Source organism: Daldinia caldariorum (assembly GCF_022478825.1).
Source record: "Daldinia caldariorum strain CBS 122874 unplaced genomic scaffold F4812scaffold_2, whole genome shotgun sequence".
In the NCBI taxonomy this organism is placed as follows: Eukaryota; Fungi; Ascomycota; class Sordariomycetes; order Xylariales; family Hypoxylaceae; genus Daldinia; species Daldinia caldariorum.
The window spans coordinates 1,518,122-1,543,077 of record NW_025953038.1 but is presented as its reverse complement, the minus strand read 5'-3'; the positions used below and the strand labels follow the sequence as shown (position 1 = coordinate 1,543,077).

The 24,956-nt window shown below is 49.5% G+C and overlaps 7 protein-coding genes across 7 annotated transcripts; 3 read left to right on the top strand and 4 right to left on the bottom strand.

Moving 5' to 3' along the window:
• Positions 1-613: 613 nt before the first annotated feature.
• On the bottom strand, positions 614-1,905 carry F4812DRAFT_455559 (Clavaminate synthase-like protein; the record flags this gene model as incomplete). Its single annotated transcript, XM_047936844.1, has 2 exons — positions 614-1,734; positions 1,797-1,905. The coding sequence occupies 2 exons, from the start codon at positions 1,903-1,905 to the stop codon at positions 614-616; spliced, it is 1,230 nt and encodes a 409-aa protein (XP_047793763.1).
• Positions 1,906-3,091: 1,186 nt separating this feature from the next.
• F4812DRAFT_467523 (uncharacterized protein) lies at positions 3,092-4,583 on the bottom strand. The gene has a single exon (XM_047938670.1). The coding sequence runs from the start codon at positions 4,359-4,361 to the stop codon at positions 3,288-3,290; it is 1,074 nt and encodes a 357-aa protein (XP_047793762.1). The 5' UTR covers positions 4,362-4,583; the 3' UTR covers positions 3,092-3,287.
• Positions 4,584-5,395: 812 nt separating this feature from the next.
• F4812DRAFT_179016 (uncharacterized protein) lies at positions 5,396-8,036 on the bottom strand. Its single transcript, XM_047930017.1, has 2 exons — positions 7,407-8,036; positions 5,396-7,337 (listed from the first exon to the last, which is right to left on the bottom strand). The coding sequence occupies exons 1-2, from the start codon at positions 7,874-7,876 to the stop codon at positions 5,570-5,572; spliced, it is 2,238 nt and encodes a 745-aa protein (XP_047793761.1). The 5' UTR covers positions 7,877-8,036; the 3' UTR covers positions 5,396-5,569.
• A 1,896-nt stretch (positions 8,037-9,932) lies between these two features.
• F4812DRAFT_414084 (cyclophilin-like protein) lies at positions 9,933-12,312 on the bottom strand. The gene has a single exon (XM_047932848.1). It carries the CDS (start codon positions 12,123-12,125, stop codon positions 10,521-10,523), a length of 1,605 nt encoding a protein of 534 aa, XP_047793760.1. The 5' UTR covers positions 12,126-12,312; the 3' UTR covers positions 9,933-10,520.
• Positions 12,313-12,910: 598 nt separating this feature from the next.
• F4812DRAFT_449510 (Deoxyhypusine synthase) lies at positions 12,911-14,099 on the top strand (the record flags this gene model as incomplete). Its single annotated transcript, XM_047935980.1, has 3 exons — positions 12,911-13,135; positions 13,190-13,969; positions 14,034-14,099. 3 exons carry the CDS (start codon positions 12,911-12,913, stop codon positions 14,097-14,099), a joined length of 1,071 nt encoding a protein of 356 aa, XP_047793759.1.
• A 552-nt stretch (positions 14,100-14,651) lies between these two features.
• Positions 14,652-16,678, top strand: F4812DRAFT_178974 (uncharacterized protein). The gene is made up of 2 exons (XM_047930016.1): positions 14,652-15,350; positions 15,486-16,678. Exons 1-2 carry the CDS (start codon positions 15,046-15,048, stop codon positions 16,336-16,338), a joined length of 1,158 nt encoding a protein of 385 aa, XP_047793758.1. The 5' UTR covers positions 14,652-15,045; the 3' UTR covers positions 16,339-16,678.
• Positions 16,679-17,980: 1,302 nt separating this feature from the next.
• Positions 17,981-24,705, top strand: F4812DRAFT_178960 (uncharacterized protein). The gene is made up of 2 exons (XM_047930015.1): positions 17,981-22,227; positions 22,291-24,705. The coding sequence occupies exons 1-2, from the start codon at positions 18,211-18,213 to the stop codon at positions 24,433-24,435; spliced, it is 6,162 nt and encodes a 2,053-aa protein (XP_047793757.1). The 5' UTR covers positions 17,981-18,210; the 3' UTR covers positions 24,436-24,705.
• The last annotated feature ends 251 nt before the right edge of the window (positions 24,706-24,956 follow it).

The window sequence follows — 24,956 nt, the reverse complement described above, 5'->3', positions numbered from 1 at the left end:
CCTCCTACGAAGAACCCATTTTCATGCTTGCTTGCGAGTCCTCCCCCCGTCTTTATCTCCAAACACCATGCAGAATGCACACTATAGTACAAGCATAGTTGACCCGAGCACAGCAACTAAACTCCAAAGCGTATAGGGCTGTTCTTCCCAACAAACCGGCGTTTCTTCCGCACACTAGACACAACTTGTTCTTTCAAACAACAGACGGTCAGCCGTTTACCTACCTAGGTATTGTAGATCGAACAAAAAAATTTGTTTCTTCAAATCGTCCCTTGCGTCGGCATCAAATAAAGTGACGGTTTCATTTTCTGGGGTAGAAACGAACTAGCGGAAGCGAATTTCGGGGAGCACCGAGAGGGATAGGCCTGTGCTTGGGCTGAGCTGACAGGCAATCTTAGTATTTACGGCGGTGAAGACAATGAATTGGGGTACCTAGGTGATGGCGAGGTAGGTAAGGTGATTGGCCCAGCCTGTCCCCCCTGCTTCGATTCAAACAAACTCCCTAAGTTATCAGGAGGATGAAAGTTGCCAAGCCAGCCCTTTTCTACCTAGTCATCAATGTCATATATTCATTATACTACGCGCTCGGGAGGGTATTCTACACTGCTCGCATCTAATCCGCCTCTAGCCTCGCCACCGGTGCGTTATCATTAACTTGGATCCCCCCGCGCTTCTTCTCGTCCGAGTCCCAGAACGGCAGTCTCCAACCGCCCTCGTCCTGCGGCACCGACAGCCACAGCCTCAGCAGGTGGCGCCTGGGCTTGCCGCTGTCGGGACCGAAGTCGCGGTACGCCGTGCGCGCGTGCAGCGTGTGCGAGTTGGCGACGAACTGGATGTCACCCACGTCCAGGACCATGTGCAGCTTCACCCGCTCGCAGGTCTCCTCGAGGACCCTCGTCGCCTCCTGCTGCTCGGCGGACAGCGGCGGGATGATCCCCTTGTCGGAGAACCGCGTCAGGCTGCGCACGTAGTACGGGTCCCACTTGCAGTACACGCGCTGCTCGCGCGCCGGGTCTGCCGGGTCCGGCGTCTCGAGGTAGAACACCGACGTCCGGATGTACGGCTCCTCGCCCTCCGAGACCTCGCCCTTGCGGTCGAAGTACCAGATCGGCTTCGTGAGCAGCTCCGCGACGTCGGGCCGCTCCTCCTGCAGGATGTTCCACACGTTGTGGATCGAGGCCACGTCCGACTCGCCGCCGAACTCCGCCTTGGACAGGCAGAGCAGCCCGACGATGTCGCAGTCGTCCGCGTGGAAGAACTGCCGCGCGTTGGTCCGGTATATTCGCACCTTGTCGATCTGCGTGCTGTCCTCCCCGAGGTCCTTGACGTGGCCCAGGATGTGCCCATGGCCATTCTGCGATACCGGGTAGCCGATGTAGACTCCCAGGCCCATATAGGCAACGGCCGATTTAGGGATCCCCCATTCGTTGACGGGGAAGCCTTTATACAGAATAAAACCCTTTCCGTTTAGAAGCTCGCGACGCATAGTCTCCAATGCCGATTCTAAGTTTGGAAGTCGGAAGTTTTCTTTTGAGATTCCGGTTAGTGGCAGACCTAGATTTATGAAGTTATCCGCCGCCTTGTATATCTCAGCCAGTTCCTCCGCGGAGAATTGGTGGACCCATCTCTCCGGATTGTTGGCATAGTCCTCTGCCTTCCACTCTGTAGGTCCCTCGATGCGTTTAGGAAACGCGCTGTAAGGGTAAAGCTGATCATACAGCGGTGGATGTTGACCTATATAGTAATAAGTAACTGGGCATGACTATAGATAGCTCCCGAACCAGTATTAGACTAACCTGTAGTCTTCAGTCCATCTGGGAAGATTGAGCGATCTACTTGTTTAGCCTTGGTTTTCAAGCTCTGGATGACATCAACCGGTGTCTCAACGTCTACGGCGGGAGCCATGACTAGGTAGGTAGATAGCTTTCCTCTTAATCTATCCCAATATGTCCAAGTCAAAAAAAAGGGGGGGAGGTAGGTCAGGCAGGCTTAGTTGGAGGATGGTGTAGGAGAATGACCGATTAAGAGAATAGGGTATAAATTGATTTGACGTGGTTAAATAGCTACTTCCTACGCATGTGTACTACCGCCGCCTTTAGTATCTGCAAGATAGCCGAAGGATGGCATCAGATATTATATCTTCTTCCCCTTTCTTTAGACCGCAAGGGGAAAGAAATCGAAATTAGGTTAAAGATGACCAAGAGGCACTGTAACCTTTTTCCTTTCTCCCTATCTTCCCCTCTATTGTCTACCTATCGCGGGGCTTCGATCACGCAATACCTAGCACGCAATCCTGGGCCAGGTTGCACCATTGAGTATCATTCATATGTGTTTACTATACCAAAGATACAGAAGCGATTGGTCCATACCTCCTACATTAGTGAATATATTCCGAAGTCTAAGCCGCTAAGCCTCCATCTACATGCTTGTCGTCGGCCTTGGCATCGACAAGTTATAGAACGATTTGAATTTCTTGGAGCGGCCCGAGCTAACGAATACAATCATTTTATTGCTGTTTCGAATTCGTAGAGTAATACGAAGTACGTGGCTGAATTCTTTTTCTAGAATTTGTCTTGGAATAATGGCATTCTCCAGCACGTCATAGCGGGCCAGAATAACAAAAACGCATTCATGGAAGAATATCGCGATAAGGTCCGACGACATCGGAGCCACGATAATCCTACGAGTGCAAGACGCCGTTCTAGGTAATTCCCGAGGTCCTATTAAAACCTACTGAGCTGCATAAGATTAAACTATGTAGGGTTCAGTGCTATTAAATATTCCGCTTCCAGTGTTCTACGATAGCTTCTCATGTTGTAATCCGTCCCGAGTTCCGACTTTATATAAATATGTACTTGTGAATTATTATTCGCAATATCTCTGATAACACAACGTAGGTTCGATTCACCTATAGGAGTCGTGCGAGTGAATCCAACGCTTGTTTCGAATGCAAATTATTATCATATTGCCCTTCGAGAGTCTTCTGAAATAAGGAGCTTACGAGGTTAAAGGTATCAATGAACAAAACCACCCATACAACACGTTATGACTGATTTTCTTTTCTTTTCTTTTTTTTTTATAAAAAAAAAACATTTCTTATTAAATATTCGTTACGAGTTCATTGCTCAAGACGGTTCATGTAGAATAAGGAAAAGTGATATTATCTACTTCGTAAGAGGGAGCACATGCTGAACTCGCCTGTAAGGGGTATCTCTGGCATTTCTCATACTCTCCTCTTTCTTTTTCTTTTTCTTTTTCTTTCTTTTTTCTCCTCCCCCCTCCCCCTTTTACTTCTTATGCAAGAAACTCGACACCGATCCCGCCAACGGACTCGGCCGGAACTCCTCGGGGCGATCTTCTTGAACCGGCATACCCGACCTTAATTCCTGCGTCTCCCTCGTCTGCTCCTCCTCGTCCGACAACAATAACCTCCCCTTTCCCTCATCCTCGTCCCAGCCCCCCTCGCGCTCCGGAGGCGCGCACTTGATATCGCCCCTCAGGATCTCGACAACGGTCGCGAGCGGCAAGAGCAGCATCCCCACGGACAGCAGCTGCCCGAAGCTCCAGTCGCGCTCGCCGGCGTCTCGCAGCGGCACGGGCGTCGACCGCGCGAACGCGTCGGCGAGGTACGCCACGCGCACGGTGGCGCCGACCGCGAACGCCGCCATCAGCGCGAGCCCGCCGACCTGCACGGCGGCGTAGAAGCGCCGCGCCCGCGCGTGCAGGTACCACATCGCCAGCCCGAAGATCACCACGTTCCCGACCAGGACCGCGCCCGTGCCGACGTACGACACGCCCGCGTTCGCGGCCGCGGGGCCGTCGCGGGTCTCCGCGCGCCACGCGCACTCGACGGGGAGCGTGGAGTCGCTGATCCCGCGCTGGACGGCACGCAGGACGAACACACCGTACGTGCTCGACAGCACGAGGTTCGCGAGCATGAGCAGCTCGCGCATCCAGCGCAGGACCCAGTCGCGGCGGAAGTCGCGGGCGAGGGCGAGCAGGGTGGCGTTGTGGACGGCCATGGAGAGCAGGGAGAGCATCCAGACGAGGAAGAAGTGGTAGGGGACGAGGGACGCGCGCTTCGCCAGGCCGACGGACTGGATGCCGATCCCCGTCAGGATCTGCTGGTCCGAGTACGAGTTGAGCAGCTTGCGGCGGAGGATGGACGATTTCGGGGGCGAGGACGAGGACGAGGATTTGGTCTTGGACTTGTTGTTGTTGCGGATCTCTTGGAAGACGAGAGAGGCGCTGAGTAGAAGTGCTATCGCGGCGGCGATTATGAAGGATAGGAGCACGCCGATGCCTGCGATCCCCGGGTCGCTGGGGACAGTGCTGGGTGCATTGGTGCAGTCGAGCTCCATATTGAGATATGTGATAGTTTGGTTTGTATAACTGTCGTCAGTCAAATGGTCAAGACTAGATAGAAAAGGGAAAATCGTAATGCGAAGATCCTATCAACCTTCTCGAGAAAAGGGATGAATTTTTTTAGTAGCTATCGATGAAATGTATCCCTGGTAAGACGTAAATATAGTAACAACAATAAACCACGTTTAAGGAAAATGCCACGAGAAAGAGCAAAAACACAATAGATTTCTATTATTATTTTAGTTAATTGTTCTGGAATCTCACTCGCCCTTTGTAGGTATGTTTGTATGTCTGTGTTCCTCTCCCCATTCCCTCCCCCCTCTTCTTGTCTTATGCAATGACGTCGGCCTCACTGCCAATAAGCGCTTTAGATGAAACGTCGCGTATATCACTTAGACCCCTGTTCTAGGTTCATCGACTGGACGAGAAGGGCTCGTCAAGATGTTTGGGTGCGGCTGTGCTTTTCAGGCTTCAGTTTCTGGGCGGTGCGATTTGCCAATAGCGAACTGACACTGCATACCTAGGTACATATTAGATTTAAAGAGACTCTCCGCCTATACAAATTGTCCATTGTCCATTGTCCATATTAGGCAAGCTAACCCCTTTTATTTTTCTTTGCTTCGCTAATGACTACTGTCTTGCCTATGTACGTCGCGCAAGTGAGTTGGAAGTTGGGAGGGCACACATAAAGAGACACCAACGGCCCAAACGCTGGCAGGCGTAGGAAAATAAAACCATAGATTCAACCTAGGAGCCGAACCCGTCCAGAAGTCATCAACTATAACTAACCCCCCCTTTAGGAAATTAGTGGAAGCCCGCCAATCTAAAAATCTAGTAAAGGTCGTAGCTAAGCTCATATCATCAATTTATCCACTGTATCCGGTCCTCGTCTCGAGGAAGGCCTTTTTGTCTTTAGTACGAAGAAAAAAGGGAAAAGAAGCGTTGGGATATCAACGAAAATAAACGATTGCAGCCTCCAACTCCGTCCAACTCCAGAGTCTGAGCCTTCGCGACGCTGAGACCTCCCTTTGAAGCAGTAGGGCTATACCCCCAAACCACCATCCATGTTAACCCATCCTGAGGAAGTAAGCCCTTTAGAATGGCCCCCGTCACAATTGCAAATACTCTAATGCCCCTTTTTTATGGTCTCAATTCGTTAGACATCTGCGTGAACTCATAATGTCATTCGTCCGCTAATGCTGTATCATGCTTTTCTTTGCCTCTTTGCAGCTCGGTCAGGGCTATCGTCCAAATCATTTCGCAATATTTCCTCAGTGCCGCTCGGACTTGGCGACTTATGGCTTGGTGTGTTTGTTTCCACAATTCGTCCAGCATTCAGGCTATCAGTGGTGATAGTAGCAGCAAACTCGCCGCCGTCCGTATTCCAGTCAAAGTTCGCGCCATCGTGGAAGGCTGTAGTATCGAAGTTGAAATCAGTCGCTGGTGCGTCTGCATTATACGCATTTGGGTCTAGATACTGGTTTAGATCGATATTGTCATCAAAGTAAGCACTCGAATCATCCAGGCCAGGTATTCGACCTGATGGACTGAGGGGACCTAGCAGTTGGTTGAGATCCTCTAGCTTCTGGGCCTGTTCATGCTGTAAGCGTTGAAGTTGTTCGAGTTCCTCTTCCGTTTGCGATATCCGCTGGATTGACGGTGGGTGAATTGATGGCAAATCGGGCGATAGTGAGGCGCGCCCGTTTACAGCCGGCGGAACTCCCACGACAGGCGGACTTGCGACCGCTGGTACAGGGGGCGAAGAAGCTGAGGAGAGAGGAGTAGTAGGGACTGCGCTGTTCCGGCTGCCAGACATGATGCTCAGCATGCGGTTTCGCTGGTCATTGGTCAGAGTTGCCGACGTATTAGCGGCAACGTTGGGCAAGTCGGCAGAAACATTTCCGGAATTTGTGTTTGCATCTTGGATGATTTTCATCATGCCCTCTTGAGGATTTGACTCGAGTTCTTGTTTGAGGTAAGCAGGCGTTGACGACTCCGTCGGGGTATCGAATACTTCCGTAACATGCCCTATCTGTGGCTGCGGCTGATGATTATTTGGATAGTTAGAGAACGGCGTGGAGGTACTGGTGGTAGGTGTCGTCACGGGGGGTGTCTTAATGCCTTGGTTCTGAGGAATAGGAGGTAGAAGGCGGTGCTGTCTCTTGGGTGTGCCCACCGGTGTCGAGGTCCCAGGCGGGTGGTGCACCCAATCGCCCAGATCGACCACACTCCCTTGGCCTTGCGGCGGCGGCATCTGGACGTTAGGAATGATGCTGGCTAGTAGATCATTTACATTTTGCACGCCACCTTGCTCCTCGAGCGACTTCCTAAAGACGTTCGCTAGGAAATTTAGGATAGCATTGATGGAATTTTCATGACGATCATGCATATTCTGGAACATGATTGCTTGCTGATACAGTTGGTTATGTTCCTGCCGGAGTCGCTGGATGGCTTCGCTGATTTGCTTTTGGCGACTCTGCAGTGCTGCCATTTGGTCTCTGACGACTGCCAACTCCTTCTTTTGAAGGGGCCCCGACTCTGGCGCTGGCAGTGCTCGGTTCTGCGCATTTTGTTGAGGAAAGGGGTGGCCGATAGCTTCATCTGCCACGACAACATCCTCGTCGCTCTCACCTTCACCTTCTTCTCGCTTCTTGGCAAGCTTTTTGGGGCCACCGCTCTTTGGCTTGTTGATTAACCAGAGCAGATTCGGATGGCCACGCTTGAAATAAGGGTTGTAGTATTCGCTTGGGCTCTTATTTTTACGTTCGCTAGCCTTCATAGAATTATCTGAAAGACCAACTTTCTTGTGAAATCCGTACATGTTGAGCTGCCGAACAAAGGACGCGTAGTTGTTATGCTTGAACAACTCAGGAATCAAGGTTTTGGCAAACTCATCTTCATCGAGGACAATAAAAGAGTCACCCTTCTCCGACCACCTAATTAGATCTGTGTTTTTCGATTCCTCCAAAAAGCTATAAACAATATTAGCAATGCACAGCAAAGCCCGCAGAGAGAGAGAGCGAGAGAGAGAGGACACATACCTATTTAACTTTTGCACGAAAGGAGGGATCTGCTTCCGCTTCGCTTGGGCCTCCCTCTTTGCCCTCTGAGCCTTCTCCTCGAGCAACTCTATGTTATCATGCTCGTCAATAGTTCCATTTGATGGGTTCGCAATCAAGTTCTCGTCGAACCCTGGCCATGCATCATTGTGTTGAGGAGTGAAAGCGCGATTGGTAGCGACGAGAGCGTTGTTGATGCCTCGCCTAGCAAGGATGGTCGATGCGTTAGCTGGGGGGTATTGTGACGGCGTCGGAGGTGGCATGACTCCATAGGAGTTTACCCCATTCGTAATGTTTTCGACGAAGGTTCCTGGATTATTCCCATTCCATCTTGACAACTGGTCTGGTGGTGTGCTATAGGGTTGCGCCATTGGGTGCTGTATGGGTACACTGCCGGGTGCTGGCCTTTTTCGAGGTTTCGGTGATGACATAGGTTGATAGTAGGCGTACATGAACCACGACCAAGGGAAGTGGTCCTAGTGGTCCTAAGAGCGCAGGTAAGTGTAGCTGCCTGGCCTACTTCACCAGGAGACGATTATCAGTATCCCGTATATCCTGTAGACGAGTGGCTCCTAATAGTATACGCCGCTACTTCAGATGGAATAAGATTACAACGATGACGGAGATGGTCGACGTGGACCAAAGTTGGGTGTCAAAGAGGGGAAATCGTAGGAGCGGGGAGCTAGGAATAAGAGAAATTGAGAAAGCGGTGGTAGGTCCGTATATGAAATCCGCAAGGCTGTCGAGAGGAGATAGGCTGGCAGGCGGTCGGGTTAGGCGGCTAGGCTAGGCGCGCACGTTTTTTTCTGCCGAATACTTTGTCGTTGCGCAAGGCTGCGTGATATCGTTTCGGTGAAAAGGAATGTGATCGTTAAGTATGGGTTAAAGCGACCAATCAGATGGAGAAAGGTTATGCGCGCAGGGTTGCAGGCTTTGCAAATTTCGTAAGGAATCTCAGGTTCTGGCTCAGGTTCTTGTTCAGGTTGTTCAGGTTGTTCAGGTTTTCGCTCAGGTTTTGGCAGTAGATTTTCAAGGCTTTCAATCCCGATGGAGTAAAGTGGTGGGTTCCAGGCTTTCCTACGCATTCATAGCTCTGCCTATATATTGGCCGAGCTTCATAAAGGAGCCTGAGTGACAACAGAAGGAATTGAGACAGCACTAGAAGCTGTAAAGAGTCTTCAAGACTTCCCGATTAGGCTGTCTCTAGGAGTTGCGACAGCGATCAAGCGAACAGGCTGAGAGGTGAGAGTCAGTCAAGGGTAAAAACAAGGGTAATGGCTAAAGCCCGTTGTTCTCGAAGTCGCAAAAGAATAATTCGATGTCCTAGATTGTCTAAGATAGATTAAAATATTTTGGCCGACATGCATATGGCGTAACACTGTAGAATCCGTATGTAGGTACCTAGGTAGGTTAGGTACGGTACGGTACGTATGTATGTATGTATATTCAAGGTAGCGGCGGCAGGTTTGAGTAAGAAGTTGAGAAAAGTTAAAATGCGGATGCGAATGCGGATGGGGATGTAGAATGGATGTAGATGTAGATGCGGATGTGGATGTGGGTGTGGATGTGGACGTGGTTAAAGCGGGAAGCGGGAAGCGCCAGCGTTGTCCTGGACGAGAATGGAAATGGGAATGCAAATGGGAATGTCAGCTTTCTGATGGGATTTTCAAAAATTGACCGGCCTTCGGGCTCACAGGCCGTAACAACACCCCCCCAAAAGACACAGAAGAATTCGTTCGTCCCGTGTCTTGGCTTAGTCTCTTTACTGTGCGCGCTGGCACTGGCACCGAACCGAACCGAGAATATTGACGAAACAACTTCTTTTTTAGAGGGGCAATGTTATCCCTTACAGCCGTACCAGGCAGACAAGGGAATTAATCGGGAGAGAAGCTTCAATTGTTGATAGTTCCAAGTTTGGCTTCAATGTTCATTGTTGATGCTCAAGTAAAAGTGTATATAGCATGAAGTCAGCTACAGTATACATTACATATGTACGTAGGTATTTAAGGTATGAAATCTGGGTAGCGCCATATTGATAATGAGACGGGATGATTTGCGCTAAAAGTTAAAAGTACAAGTTGTATTGTACCGTACCCTCTGTGCGAAATTTTTGATGGAACTTACAGCAAAAGCGTTGCTTAACAAGGGTCGTTAGTTAGGTACCTGGTACATGGTTCTGCGTCCATCCTCTGTACCGTATAATGCAGTACATAAATAGGTAGCTATCCGACCAATCAACAGCAGCATCGATAAGATATTCTTATAGAGATCAAAAAGATTACACTAGCTTCGCAGCTTGCTTCGTCATTCATACAATCGGATGATTATCTCGTCATAAGTCGTCTAGTCGTCTAGATTGTATACTTGTACATTAGGTAGGAGTTCCTTTCATTGGCCTTTAGGAACCTCGGTTCTCTATACTGTCATGGTTCTTAGTGTCTTACGATTTTTTTTCTTCCTTTTTTTTTTTTTTTTTTTTTTTTTTTTTTTTCAAATGTTACTTGTTACTTGGGTACTGATTAGTGTATTGTTTAGACTGCGGAGAAATAATACATATGGCAATCCGTAGGTACCGGAGCAATCTGCGCCAAAACCATGTCCAACTACACCCAAAGCTATGAAGCTGTGGAGCTATTAATAAGAACCATGTACCGAACGCCAACAGGTCCGGACCATCACCTCCAGTCGATGCAACGCTAGGCTGGAGTGCTGGAGACTTGGGTGCTTTAGGCTCACCAATCACGAGCGTCCAAATGCACCACAGCTCTCTCTGTAGTTTACCCAACTAGGACCAAATTCCGATTCTCAGCAGTATGCACGATTGTATCGCAATATCAAAAACACCCTAACAAAACATAGGCTTTCACTTTTTTGCACGTTGTTTACAGGACCCACGTAGCTTGTCAGAATGCAAAGCCTCCTTTTTTTTTTTTTTTTTTTTCTCTTCAACGAAGACTAAGGGTAAATCACCCATGCCGGCTTCAACCTCAGAAGGTCATAGAACTTTCTATAGCCAAGGGGTATCAATGATCATTTTCAAACCTCAAGAGATACGAGAAGAGAAAAAGGAAGGGGAATTCCTACGGTGAACATGTTTTACTTGGCTCCTCTACCAGCCAAAGCCGATGCTCTGGCCAACTTGGCATTTCTTGCTTGATCCCATTCTCTTCCAGAGTTTCCACTTTGGGCCTCTCTTTGCGCCCTCTTCTCTTCCTTGAGCGTCCGGGCTTTCTCTCTAGGATCGATTACAACCAATTCCTCTTCGGCCTTTTTTCGATACGATAAATCCTTCCCAAGCTTATCGGCTGCAAAACTTAGTGCGTGTGACATCCAACCCTCATCGTCGCTCTCTTCCTTTTCAGCCTTGTCCCACGAGTTGCAGCTTTGGCAGTTGGCAATAAAATGTAGATCGCATAATTCAGCTTCGTCGTCGTGCTCGCCAGGGCCCTGTTCAGTGTCATTATCTTCCGTACGCACATTTGGCTGCTCTTTCTCAGGCCCAGCTTGACTAAGCTTGGAGCGGAAAGCTTGAAGCATTAGTAAATCTTCGTTTACAACAGGTCCCTCGCCCCCTTCTCTTCTTCTTTTCCGGCCGCGCGTGGATGTCTCCGGAATTAATTGCTCCAATGCTGTTTTTTTAACCTCCTTCACTGGTTCAGAATGAATCGTCCGTTTCATAGATACTTTCAAGGCTGCAATTTCTTCGTTCGCTTGCTCTAATGCAGATTTCTTCCGAGGTTCTGGTTCTGGAGATGATTCGTCCCGAATAGGGATGGGTGCGCTCTTTGTAGGTGGTGGAGACGGTCGTGTTTCCGATTTCGTGTCTGTTCGAAGTTCACGAACTGGTATAGAAGATCCGGTCGCCTTGGCCTCCTTATTAGCACTACTCTTCGGCGGCTTAGCAACGGGTGCTGGCTCTTCATCTGCATCCATGACAATTCGCGAGTCGAATTTCGCCTTTTTCAGAACCGGCGCGTCGTCGTCACCTTCTTCGTCTCCAAAACTTAACAACTTCTTTCCCGCCTTAGATTTAACTTTCTTCTTCTTCTCCGTAATGAGCGCTTCGTGGGTACGCTTGGCAATCCTTTCTCGCTTTTTCATATCATCGAAAGGGTTCACAAGAATCTCCACGCCCGTTATTCTTATAGGGTAGAGAGGTCGCTCGGTCCCTTCTGCTATCTCTGCCTCACCCATGCGGGCTAAATTATAGATTGTGTCGCCCACTACCCTTCCAAACACCGTGTTCTTGCTATTCAACTCCTCGGCTTTGTCCAGAGTGAAGAAGAATTGACTGGCATTTGTATCCGGTTTGCCCTCGTTCGCCATACCTAGTAATCCCCTTCTGTTAAACTTTAATCGTGAATGAAACTCGTCCTTGAAGTTTACGCCCGTGGGTCCAGCGTTCTTCCCGCGGCGCTGATCCATAGGCCACGGATCCAGATCACCGCTATATGCGCCGCCATCGTAGATGGACTCGCCCCCATTTCCTGTCCCAGTGGGATCACCTCCTTGTATAATAAAGCCAGGTACTAGACGATGAAATATTGTATTATCGTAATATCCGTCGAGACATAGCTGGAGGAAGTTTCGCGAGGTAAGCGGGGTCTGTTTTGCGAAGAGCTCGACGGATAGGTCACCCAGGGTCGTATGGAGAATTAGGGAAGCCGTGGGCTGAGGCTCGAGATTGTAGATGGAGGACATATTGCGCGGCGACCTCAAATAACGGTCAATGCGGTCAATGGGGAGGTTGAGGTAGAAGAAAGGCTGGGCTTGATTTGAGAAAGCTGGTTTTTTTATAAAAAAAAAATGTTGAAATAAAAACAGAGAACCTGGAAGCTTTATTAGACGCAAACTGACGTGCAAGTAACTCGATACAGCGCGTTTCGGGTATGTATTGTAAAACGTACCTAACCTAAGGTCCGGCCTGCCGCCGACAAAATAAACGTTATCTTATCAGGGTCTTACCTGCATTTCCGATCATGCAGATTACCTAATGTACATTTAGGAATGTACAATACCTCCTAAGGTGCTTTCAGTCAGGCCTCTAGGTTGCTGAGACGTATGTAGGATACAGTGTGAAAAGCTCCACCCTCCCGCACCTGTAGGGTAATCAAGCAGGGGCTCTCTGCATATTTTACGTACTTAGGTACCTATTCGCCTCAACGTACCATCGAAAAGTTTTTTTTTTATTTTTTTTTATAAATGTCCGAACATAAATCTACATATCAGTCATATGGATGACCCAGATTTATGATAAGATCTTAAGGGGAAATTATGTCTTACAAGAAGATTTTATCTACCTAGGTTGAGTCTTCTACCAAGTTGCGAGAGTTAATCTCTTAGTTCTCCAAGTGACTGGACTTACAACCCACAAACCCACTGAGTTTGGCGTATACATAAATTATTAATTCTCACTAGGCTATTTATAAAAAAAAATTGGAAGCTTTCTATTACACAAATAATACAGAAACGCACCACCTAAAACTATGGCAGCGCAAGAATCGAATCCGAATTTACCGCCCTTGGAGGCAACTAACGCGGTTCTGGTTCCATCCGATGAACTACCCGAAGGAGCTCAGAAGGTCGAGGAGATCGACTTCAATGCTTTCAAGGGGCGGCCAATTACTGTGGATGATGTGCTTGGTGGCATGAAGCATATGGGCTTTCAAGCATCTTCTATGGCTGAGGCAGTAAGAATTATCAATGATATGGTTAGCAAAGGGAAAGCATTTAGCTCCTAACACTTTCACTGACAATTCCCGAAGCGAGCATGGCGTGACCCGGAAACGGGCGATAAAACGACGATATTTCTCGGCTACACGTCTAATATGATCTCATGTGGTCTAAGAGGAATATTTCGTTACCTGGTACAGAACAAGCACGTCTCGTGCATTGTCACATCTGCCGGTGGTATCGAAGAAGACTTCATCAAGTGCCTTGGTGACACATACATGTCTTCGTTCAGCGCGAAGGGGGCAGAGCTCAGAGCCAAAGGTCTCAACCGAATAGGTAATCTCATGGTTCCCAACGCCAACTATTGTGCCTTCGAAGACTGGGTCGTGCCCATTCTAGACAAGATGCTCGAAGAACAAGAGGAAAGCAAGGGAACCGACGAGGAAATCAACTGGACCCCATCCAAGGTTATTCACCGGCTCGGAAAGGAGATTAACGACGAGAGATCGGTATACTACTGGGCATATAAGAATGACATTCCAGTATTCTGCCCAGCCTTGACAGATGGTAGCCTAGGTGATATGTTATATTTTCACACCTTCAAAGCCTCGCCAAAACAGTTGAAAATTGATATAGTGGAGGACATCCGACGTATCAACACTATCTCTGTACGGGCAAAGCGAGCCGGAATGATTATATTGGGAGGTGGGGTTATCAAGCACCACATCGCAAACGCCTGCTTGATGAGAAACGGAGCTGAATCGGCTGTTTATATCAATACTGCTCAAGAATTTGATGGTAGTGATGCGGGCGCACGGCCTGACGAGGCCGTCTCCTGGGGAAAGATTAAAGTGGGAGCTGATCACGTCAAGGTAATGGGCCACGTCTATTTGGAAAACTTGTTTTCAGATTCACCAGATCTAACATTTGCCATAGGTCTATCTCGAGGCATCCGCCTGTTTCCCTTTCATTGTAGCCAGTACCTTTGCCAAGGACGAGTAGGCTTCTGAGAAACGTGTCGCGAGGAGTCATGAATATTTGGTATAAATCTAAGAAAAACTCAACTTTATCCAACAGCCTGTTCCTCCAATTACTGTGCCCAAGTACGTAGGTAGCTACCTAAGCTGAGCAGTAAACTTCACAGCTAAATGCAACCTTTACTAAAAGGGTCTCACAATTTAAGTGCGATTAAAGGGGGGGTGTCCTTGCGAGCACAAAACTTACCTAGGTTAGTCAAAGAATTATAAATCCTGCTTTCTTAAATTGTCCCCGTCCTTGGTTTAGCAGCAGATAGGGATTAAATGCAAACTTACCTAAATACTCATATCTTGATTCTCGATTCTCGATTTTCAATTTTCGATAAGTGTACTAATTCGATACACGAAGAAACTTCTACGACCTACGTACTCACTTCATTCGAGAGTATAGCACTTCGTATATAGAGTTATTTGATACGTTTTACTACGTAATCAGTTCAACTTGGAGCCGAGAGGATACCAAAGTTCATAGCGGATGACGTTGGGTGCTTTTAAAATCCCAACGGCGTCTTTTGAACGGCCTCCTTTTGATCACTGAGCTACGCCTCAGAGTCAGGCTTTAGGTACCTTCCATTACCACTTCTCATTCAACTCCTAGGGCCATTCGTAATATCCCCCCTCCCCCCCATAAAGGAATCTTGACCATTCTTCACGCATTGTTCAGGGGATTCTAATAACGATCCTTAAATATAATTGTACCCTGTCCGCGATTGAACTTCCTAGGAAAACTACACGACGACATCAACTCATTTAATACTACTTGATATCCTCCCCTCTTCTATACAAACCTACCAATGAATAGAGATCAACTAGGTGCAGTATTAGCCCCGTTGAAACACGCATCGGGCTCTATAACTATTCCTTCTAAATAAAATCGCCTCCTACCTCCTCTGAGGCCACCAACCAGTTTAATGCACGTCTCTTACCAATTTATGGAATCACGCAAAGATCGCAACGGATCTCATACAGAAAATTCAACGGTTATACCTCCGTCCACACAGTCATGTTCGAAAGATGACATATTCATGCTCCAAGCTCAATATCGAGCTGCAAGGGCTCTTATGCGCTTGAAATATGCGAAGCCTGAGGAAAGCGCCCATACGGAAACTCCTCGCCTGGAAAGCGAAGCCAGTATCAACCCAGCTGTGAATGGCAACAGCCACTCCGAGCCATCGCTTTCCTCCACGCTGTGGCAGAAGGGAAGCCACGGCCCCCAGTAAGTTTTTCACTTATCAAATGGCTCTTTATAATACTTCTCATTGTAGTACCGTAACCTTCTCGTAGTTCTCGCATCTCATAATTATGGTCGACAACAACTTTTACATTGTCCTAACACACTGAATGATATTAGCAGAGACTTTGGCCTTGTCCCTATTACCCATCAGCAAGGCTCGCAGGGTTCGCAACTGGCTCAAAGGGGGGAATGCACAGCAAGCTTGGACTTTGGAGCCTCGATAGTTACAATGAGCCGACACACTGGCCGAGAAGAGTTGCTAAAGCCCGGACGAAGGAACAGGAGTGACGGAAGGTCCTCGGTAGACAAGCTGATGGATGAAGTCGAGGCTGTGGTCGGAGGCCAGCCAGCTGACGACGCTCCGAAGGAGGAATGGGATCGCTACCTTGGCTCTTACATAAAAGAACTGGACCGGAGAACGGAATCAGGTGCATGGCATCAACTTGAAAAGGCTCAGCAATTTGTCCGGAGAATGGGGCAAGCACCTTTCAGGCGCGTGAACTACAGTAGCGACGAGGAAGACCTGCCTAAAGCCAGCGAATCAATGATACCAGCCCGACAGAAAGACCATACCGAAGGAACCCAGGGCAATAGTAATGAGATCACACCTACGCATGGCAAGTCTCGGAATAAACGTCGCGGTGGACCGGGCGCTAAGAAGAACGAGGTGCAGACAGCTTCCGTGGATAAGCAAGCAGCAGCAGCAGCAGTAGCAGTTCTAGAGTTAGAAAACGCGAAACGGTCGACGGGTAGAAGTGGAGTGAAGTCATCAATACCTGATATACCACCACCACCACCAAGCCTGTCGGCGGAGCAGAACAATTCACAACGTAAGAAAAGACGCCGAACAGGGCTGGAATCCTTGGAGTCGAACTTGGGTAAGAACTGGGAACCCCATGTTGACGAACGAGGCCATAGGCCAAGCCGAGAGAGAACTAAAAGTAATACTAAAGCCTTGAGCCTTGAGTAAGATTCGAGGTAGCCACGGAGATTATAGCAGATTGAATAGTATATTGCATTTGGCACGTGGCAAAGGCCATCTCAGTCTATTCAGTCAAGTCATCGCCCTATTAATTGGATGTTATTGATATGTATATAGTACCTATGTAGGTAGTTCATGTCAATGCTTATGTCCTTCGAATTCTAGAGTACCTACTAGGTAACATGCAACATATAATCTATCCTAAAAAAAAAGATAAAAAAAAGCCGTTGTTACCTCTCATGTAATGCCGAGGTCATAGCTACCTCCATAGGCATTATACTTAGGTACCTAATACTTTACGTACGCACCTTAGCGTTTTAATGTCATAGGTATCAGATTAAATGCTTACGAAGTGTGGAATGCCATATGGCCCATTGATAGTTCAAAACGGGTTTCAAAAAGGTTAGCGCAGAAAGTATTTACAAGCTTGGTCCAATCTTTCGTAACAGCTGATCTAGGTATGTCCACGATGTGCCATTTCCCCTTTTCGTTTTTTTCTTTCCCCTCTATAAAACGCCCAATCATAGGCGTTAGTGTGCCTTAAATACCTCTTGCCAACAATTGCGCCACTAAAATCAGATACAAACGGAACTGTCTCAATTTTGTGCTATGATTTATACCGCACCGCATCAGCCTCTCATGCAGCCCTCCGTCCAAGGACGAATCGAAAAATAATAATAATGATAAGTTTTTGAATAGCTAGTGCATCTTGACTGTACATACGTATACGAGAGAGGTTACACGCGGAGGATCTTCGTGCTACATCCATTAGGTATACATGGCCCGTACGAACCTTAGGTGCCTACAGAGGTATGTAGGTACTCAGGTGGTACAAATAGGTAAACTTGATCATGCACGTCCGTAGTTGGTTAGGTAACTTGGCAGTCTCGAAATGCGCGTTCGACAAGTCACGACACGAACTGGTGATTGGGCGTTTAAGACAGGCAGGTTGCAAGGCTTTAGGGCCATTGTGGATTGCAGATGGACCCCGATTGGGTCTTCGTGGGTCTCCATGGGGGCCCTAGTATCTTTAATGCCCATATGGCTTTTTTACCAGCGCGCTGCAGGCTTACATTGGCCTACATTGGCCTACATTAGCGGGTTAGCTAGCGGCTTATAGGTTCCGGGTGTCCTGCATCCCTGCTCGGGGGGGTTCGATTTTTAGTCTAGCCTGTCTTGGATTTTCTCTGGCAGTGGTAATCCGTCTCCAGCAGGTGCCACGCGAAGTTTTTGTGTTTTCGAGGGTCTCCAATTTCAGCCTCTTCAAACCTTCTTGTCTTTTCAACGTTTCCTTATCGAAAACATTGCGTTTTTTCAAAACCCCAAAACCACCCCCCATCTGGGATTCCGACAATATAACACTACCCAAGCCTGTCGCATAGCAATATCTCAATCTTAAAAAGGTGTTCTAGGTATATGTACCTAGCCACATTAAAGTTTAGAGCGTAAGGGAGGGGTTGCACTCGAAGCGCCTAATTTCCATTGCCCGTACTTCCACAATTTTATCGCCAAATCTTCAAACCATCACGTTGAAGCCTTTTGCCGTCGCTAAGGTCTCATGACTCTCGCCCGTACATTTTAGCCAATAACTCTATGAGAATTTTGTAGGGTATTTATACGCGGGCCTGCTCTGCCGCTTGACAGACATGTAAGTCAACTTTCTCATTCGACGCCTGCCCGATATCAATATCAACACAAACTCATCCGAACAATCATCTTCTATCAACGTATTGTATCGAAGATTGACTGCTTTCGCTTTACATAAATTCTTTCTCTTTTCTTTTGAAAAAAAGGCCCAAAAAAGAAAAGAAAAAGAAACAAAGTAAACATACTTCGAAATAGCGATATGGCCCCGATGCTATGCAATTTCGTGGAAAACATGATAAAGGCAGAGGAGGTCGTCATCAATCTAGGATGACCCCCAGGTTTACTTATTGTAATAATCTAACCTCGCTTAGGGCTTCCCGCTACAATGGATCGCGGTACGATGGCGATTCACGTCGTTCAAGATCGAGAGATCGCTCGCCGGATCGGAGATCATTGTATAGCGACGGCGGACCGCGGCGTTCCTCTGCCGAATCCCGAGTGAACACTTCCGCGTTCCAGACCAACCGGGACAGCTTTCGCGATGCACCTCTCTCAAGAGATCCGCCTAGGGGGCCCAAAGCCTTACTCGATGCGCCTAGTGGACCTCGTGGAGGATACTCTGGAGATTTCCGCGGTCGGGGTCGTGGAAGAGGCAGAGGTTGGCGAGATGATAGCCGGGATCGAGGGAGAGACAGAGATATCGACTTCCGAGATCGGAGAGACAATTCATACCGCGATGAACGTAGTCGAGAACGCGACCGCGGAGATTGGCGTGACCGTGATCGAGACAGCTTTAGAGGACGGCGACCGTCACCCCGTGGACGATCACCCCCTGGTAGGGATTTCCGGGATTCGAGAGACTTAAGGGATCCTCCCCTAGGTGTTGATGCAGAGCGAGCTCGGCGTGGATCAAGGGACGGCCCACTTTCCGCAGGATCGTCTTCATCCGATCCTCCTTTCGGACCTTCGTCCTATCGTGGTGGATATAGTAGTCGAGGCCGAGGTAGAGGCCGTGGCGATTGGGATAGAGGTCGTGGACGAGGTTTTTACGACGATCGTGATAGATATGGTTCGGCTTTTAGGTCGCGTTCTCAAGAGGGACGATACAGGGATCGAGACGACCGCGACCGTGATAATAGATATCTCGATCCCGACTTGCGTCCACGCGACCACCGAGACGATCGAGATGTACGTGACCGCGATGTACGGCCTAAACTCGAGAGAGCATCACATGAGCCGCCCCCACTACTGCCGAAAGATGTTTCACCACCTCCAGTCGCTCCAGCCGCGCCATCCTTTGGATCCGTACCTAATAGAACTACGTCAACGACGGAGGTCAGTCCGGCTACGGGCAAGGCGCCTCCAACGGGACCGAGGGCCCTTAAGGAAGAGCGACCTCCAGTACCAGGCCCTCCGCCTAGTACAGATTCAAGACTGCCGCCTATCGGTCCATCTAGATCGTCCTTCCTGGAAATGAGTCCAGCTGCTATTCCTTCTGGCCCGCGCTCTCAGACACGACCTGGACCCTCAAGCAAGCAATGGATCAATCCCAATATTAAGAATCGCGTTCCTGAGTCACCGAAACTTAGCAGGTCCCAGAGCTTAGCCCAACCACGGCCCGCTGGGTTTCGTCCTGACGGAACGCACTCAGATCAGCCGGTGGATAATGACCAACGACCGCCCAGCAGTGATGCGAAGGCAGATACACATATGAGTTTTGTAGAGAAACATACTCATGATTCTCGCCCCATCAGTTCAGCTGGGGAGTTTGCCAAGCATGATCAACCTCCGCTGTCTGATAAGCTATCTCGGGATCGGGAACATCAGCCTCACGACAGACCCGGTAGCAAAGGTAAGAGTGAAGACGGCGAAATAGACGAGTCCGGTAATTTAGTCGAAGAAACCCCCGTTGTCGAATCGAGGCCTTTACCGGTCGCAGATACGGCTGCGGCAAAGCCAAAACCTGAAAGAAAACCTATTCTCAAGGTTCCATCGAAACATGCTTCTCAACCTCGGAAGGAAGTAAAGCTGCCCATTCTGGACCAGTCGTCGGAGTCAGATGATGAGGAGTTTGGCGATGTCATTGAATCGCAAATGGCCGAAGTGGAGGCAAAGTTGAAGCGACTTGAAGGAATTGAGGAAGCTGTGCCGATGGATGCGATAGTGCGGCATGTAATTGTATCTTTCGAAGTTATCACGAAAATTCTGAATGAGCCTGAAAGTTTGGGGGAGATGGTTGGCCAAGTCCCAGACGATATTCCCCCACCTGGTAATGCATCTGCAGAACCAGAACCGCAAGTCGAGAAGATCAAGGAGCTTACTGACACTAAAGAGACTGTAAAAGAGAAGACCCCTCAGCCGGTAGTTGAAGAGCCATCCCCAGTGGTTCCAGCTTCAAGTGCAGAGCTTCCTCAGCCATCTATCGAGCACGATATCGATGTACCCGCGGTTCAGGAAACGGTCGCTGAAGAACATAAGCCCGGCAATGATGATGGAGATGTACTTATGGAAGATGTCTTAGACGTTGCCCAACCCGATTCCGAATTACAAACTCCGCTCCGAACTCAGCTGTCAGTCTCTCACAAGCCATCCGCGGAACCACCGTTTGAGGAGGCCCAGATTCAATCGCAAGAAATCAGCAAAATGGGCTCAAACACACCATCTCCAGCGGAGGACGAGGATGAAACGGATATAGAGGACGTGGACCTTCAGACAATCGAAATCGTCCGAGAACATATGGCAACTCCTCCAATTGACAGTCTCCCTTATTTTGATGAGAAGCCATGGTTTCAGGACGCAGCTTTTCTTAAGTCGATGGACGCTCAGAATGCAAGCCTCAGTGCGTTCATATTGGACAGGCTACATGACGAAGCACAACATCGATTGACAGAAGAGTTGCGGGTGAAGTCGATCTATGACAGGAATTATGATCACTATTTACGGTTCACTATGTCTAATGACCCTGTAGCTGTCAAAAGCCGAGAAAAATTTACTTGCATCGCTGGATTCGAGAGCACCGTGCACAAGCCTGGTTTCCACGAGTCGAAGCCCGAAGGGACGAGGCGGAGCAGGTATGCGTCGGAACGTGACTTGGAACGGATCTTGGAAGAGTCCCGACGCGTGGAGGATGAGAAAAGAGAGCGGCAAATGCAGGCAGAAAGAGAAAGGTACAGGACTGAGAAGGAGGCAGTGCTACCTCGTCAGTATCAAGCTCCCGAGGAGCGAGAGAACGATTTCTATCAGGACGTTACCGGACACATTCAGCCCGAGAAGATCGTCGCAGCCTGGGAGCTTTTACCTCCCGTGGATAATTTTACTGAAGAAGAAACGGCCACTTTCGAAAAAGCGTACCTCGAGTTTCCTAAGCAGTGGGGTCGTGTTTCTGACCCATTGGCGAATAGAGATTTTGGAACTAGCATTCAATTCTATTATCTTAAGAAAGAGAAAAACGAACTTAACCTTAAGGAGAAGTTGAAGAAGCGTCCGAGGCAACGGAAGAAGGGCGGACGCGGCAAACAGCGGTCTAGTGCACTGGTCTCCGAACTTGGTAATGGAGATAACGAGAACGAGGAAAACCAGGAGACGGGAGAAAATGGCGAGCGGCGCCGACCTAGGCGTGCGGCTGCTCCTACTTTTAACTCGGAGGCTACACCAGCCACGGATGGCGAAGGAACACCATCCGGTACTCCTGGACGTAGGGGGGCTGGCTCCAAGGGAGATGGAGGCTCCGAAAAGCCAGAACGCAAGCCTAGAGGGCGCCGGGCTGCTAAGGACAGAGAAGCGAAACAACCCCGGGTTAACCAGACACTTGCTGCAGCTCCGCCTGCGGGGATTAAAGGTAACCGCTCGCGATCTAGCTCTCGGGTTCATGGTTCGGAGTGGACCTCTCAACAGGTGCCAAACGAAGCGGGTAGAGTTCCAACTCAATACGAACTGGCACCAAGCACCTCGGCCGTTCAACAAGTCGCCATTCCCGCACCATTCCAGCACGCACAACCAATACTCAGCCCCGAAAGAGGCATTCAACAACAGCCACAACAGCCACCACCACCGGTTCCAATGCCCATGGACGCGATGGGACCCCCGCCGTTGCGCCCCGAGCCGCCACAACAACCTTCGGTTGCTATGCTTGATCTTGGTACTCCTACAGTATCTGATCGCAGGTCTGGCACACAAGCATCTAGTTACTGGAGTGTACCCGAGGCGAATGATTTCCCTCAGTTGCTTCGTTCTTTCGGAAGCGATTGGGCAGCTATTGCCACGCATATGCGGACTAAAACTCCGGTCATGGTAAGCATCCAGCCAATATTGACTTAGTTACTTACCTATATGCATTATTGCTAACTGATGTAGGTTAAAAACTTTTATACCCGGAAGAAGGACACCAACGACTGGCAAGATATTGTTAAGGAGGCAGACGCCAAAAAATTGCGAGGAGAGAAGAGACCTGCGCCCCCAGCACCAAGCTCCGGTGTTAAGAAACGCTATGAAACGTCTAGCAATCGACCACTCGCGGCGGCAGATGCTGTGATGGAAGATAGTCCTGGCGCAAAAGTCGAACACTCTCAACCTTCACAGCCGACAACAGGTCGCTTCAACGTTCCCATTGCAGCACAACCGCAGCCCACGCTCTTACAGGCATCGTTTGTGCCGTCTCAGCCTTCAATGGCTCAAAGCCACGGCGCTACCCCGCCTGGATCGCAGCCTCTAGCCCAGCCAGCTACGCAGACAATGTCTCCCCGTCCTATGAGGGCACCTTTCTCGTTCGGTGAAAGAGAGCGGGAACAGCCCGCTCAGCAGAATCAGCGCGTCCCATTGATTCAGAAGACCACTCAACAAGGACCACCAGCGGCGCCCGAGCCCCCCATGGGAAGACACCCCTTGCCTACGTCCCTTATCGAGCCTCAGTCGGAACGACCCAAGGTTGAGCCCAAGATTCCGAAGGAGCAGCTGCGTCACCAAGATCGTCAGCACCTGCGCGTGAAACAGGAACCAGATCTCATCCACCAATATGACCCATATGCTTCCCAGGCCCACCAGAGTATCCGAATGGCAACATCTCGTCCAGACAACACGCCAATGTCCCGTCCTCCTGATCCTCCTCGCGCCGTAGCACCAGCTCCGGCACCAGCTCCGCAGGCGCCTTTCGCCACCATTCTTCAGCATCACAGCAGAGCATTATCGGGCGAAGGTATCCCATCCCCACGTGTACGTGCTATGTCGAACCTATCACGGCCGACATCTGGAGCTAGCAGCGGAACGGAGCCGTTCAGCGCCCCGCCAACACAACCAACGCCACCAGCGATCGGCTCTGCGCCGACCCGCCCCCCGGAGCGTAAGACATCTAGTTTGATGGCACTTCTAAATGATGACCCACCTCCGCCTCCGCCCAAGCGGGTGGCCGAGGTGCCTACTGCTGCGAAGCCATCCTCAACGCCCCCACCTCAATCCAGTCTATCGCGTCCCCCTCCGCCGCCGCCGCCGCCGTCTCATGTTCGGAGAGAATCAGAGCAGAGTTATGGGTATGGTCGGAACCCGCCACCAGCGCCATCTTCAATGCCCCCTTTGAAACCTTACGCATCTGCGTCACCTCAAGCCCAGTCTTTGAATGCTCCCCGGCATATGCCTTTAGATGTAGCAGCAGAGCGAGAGTATTACGGTGGCCGGCCGCGATCTTTCCCTTCTACACACCAACCGCAAGTAGTAAATTCGCCGCAGAGTGCCCATCACTATCCACCTCCAAGTCAGCAGGCTCAAATGCAATATCAACAATCACAACCATCATATCAGTATGGCGCGCAGGTTCAGCCGCCCAATGTGACATCTCCTCCACCTCAATACGGAGGGCATCCCGTTCCCAGAGGCCACGAGTCTCAGTCTAGCCGAGATATGGGTTGGCCAGGTCCACATCAGGGCCATCCGTTACAACAACAGCAACAGCAGCAACAGCAACAACCACCACCACAACCACAACCTACTTGGTCATCACACCCTCCACAGCTTCCGAAGTCTACGCAGCCTCCGCCAGCTCAGTCAGCATGGGCTGCACAACATGCCCCTACACCGAAACCGCCTCCACCTAGCAGTTCGGTGCCACCGCAGCCCTCTTGGGCATCTGCTCCGAGAGGCCATGATCCCATGGCTTTGCGCGATGTTCGAGACGTATACCAACCCCATCGGATGCAACCGCCTCTACCACAGTATGCACCTACTTCACGGGCGCCTGAGCCGCCACCTCCGCAACCGCCGGCAGCGTATCCTCGATATGCAAATACGCCGGTTCCCGGGCGAGATCCTCGCGATCCTGGCCCACCTAGGAGCTATACGCCAGTGAGTGCTTATGATAGAGGTTACCAGCCTCACTCTGCCCAGGAGATCCGAGAGGCACAGCTACGTGACCAGCAACAACAGGCGATGCTGCAACACCAATTAAGACCTCAGGACAGACACAATCTATATGAACGTCCACCGCCAGCACCCGATAGGTATGGGAGGTAGGAGCACTCATATCATCGAGAGCCGGCATCATTATCCAACCGCGAAGATACGGATGCGCGATGGATTGAACTCGAGCAAGAAGGGCTTATGAACTTACGGCTGACAGACAATGCTGATCTAAACAAGAGACCCTAGTGTCTCTCAGCTCTCCCTCTTTTTTTTTTCTCTTTTTTTTTGACGAAATTGAATTATAAGGTTAAGGTTTCGACTGTGCGGGCGTGTCAGTATTTGTTGTTTCGACAAGGAATTAAGAGAGACACAGACCAATTCTCAGGCTTGCTAAGTTGTCGCTTAGACGGAGTCAGCATCTTTTTGTTTCATCCGATTTTGTCCGGCCGCTCGCGTAACTGTTAATAGGTGTTCGTTGCGAAAACCCAAAACTAGACTAGATGATGCTGGTTCCTCGTTCGAAAATTTATTTGAATTTCGGCGTCGTTTCACATTCGATTCACCATGTTAGCATACAACAACCACCAGATGTAGACGAGACTTCTCTTTTATGACCTGACGTCCACAGGAGG

What these genes read in the sequence shown, in the direction of transcription:
- F4812DRAFT_414084 (XM_047932848.1), bottom strand. Translation starts at nt 12,125, where the DNA reads ATGTCCTCCATCTACAATCTCGAGCCTCAGCCCACGGCTTCCCTAATT.
- F4812DRAFT_467523 (XM_047938670.1), bottom strand. Translation starts at nt 4,361, where the DNA reads ATGGAGCTCGACTGCACCAATGCACCCAGCACTGTCCCCAGCGACCCG.
- F4812DRAFT_179016 (XM_047930017.1), bottom strand. Translation starts at nt 7,876, where the DNA reads ATGTACGCCTACTATCAACCTATGTCATCACCGAAACCTCGAAAAAGG. An exon ending in TTCGTGCAAAAGTTAAATAG is followed by an intron (nt 7,338 to 7,406) that starts GTATGTGTCCTC and finishes TATTGTTTATAG; the next exon opens with CTTTTTGGAGGAATCGAAAA.
- F4812DRAFT_178974 (XM_047930016.1), top strand. Translation starts at nt 15,046, where the DNA reads ATGCACGTCTCTTACCAATTTATGGAATCACGCAAAGATCGCAACGGA. An exon ending in AAGGGAAGCCACGGCCCCCA is followed by an intron (nt 15,351 to 15,485) that starts GTAAGTTTTTCA and finishes GAATGATATTAG; the next exon opens with CAGAGACTTTGGCCTTGTCC.
- F4812DRAFT_178960 (XM_047930015.1), top strand. Translation starts at nt 18,211, where the DNA reads ATGCAATTTCGTGGAAAACATGATAAAGGCAGAGGAGGTCGTCATCAA. An exon ending in GGACTAAAACTCCGGTCATG is followed by an intron (nt 22,228 to 22,290) that starts GTAAGCATCCAG and finishes TAACTGATGTAG; the next exon opens with GTTAAAAACTTTTATACCCG.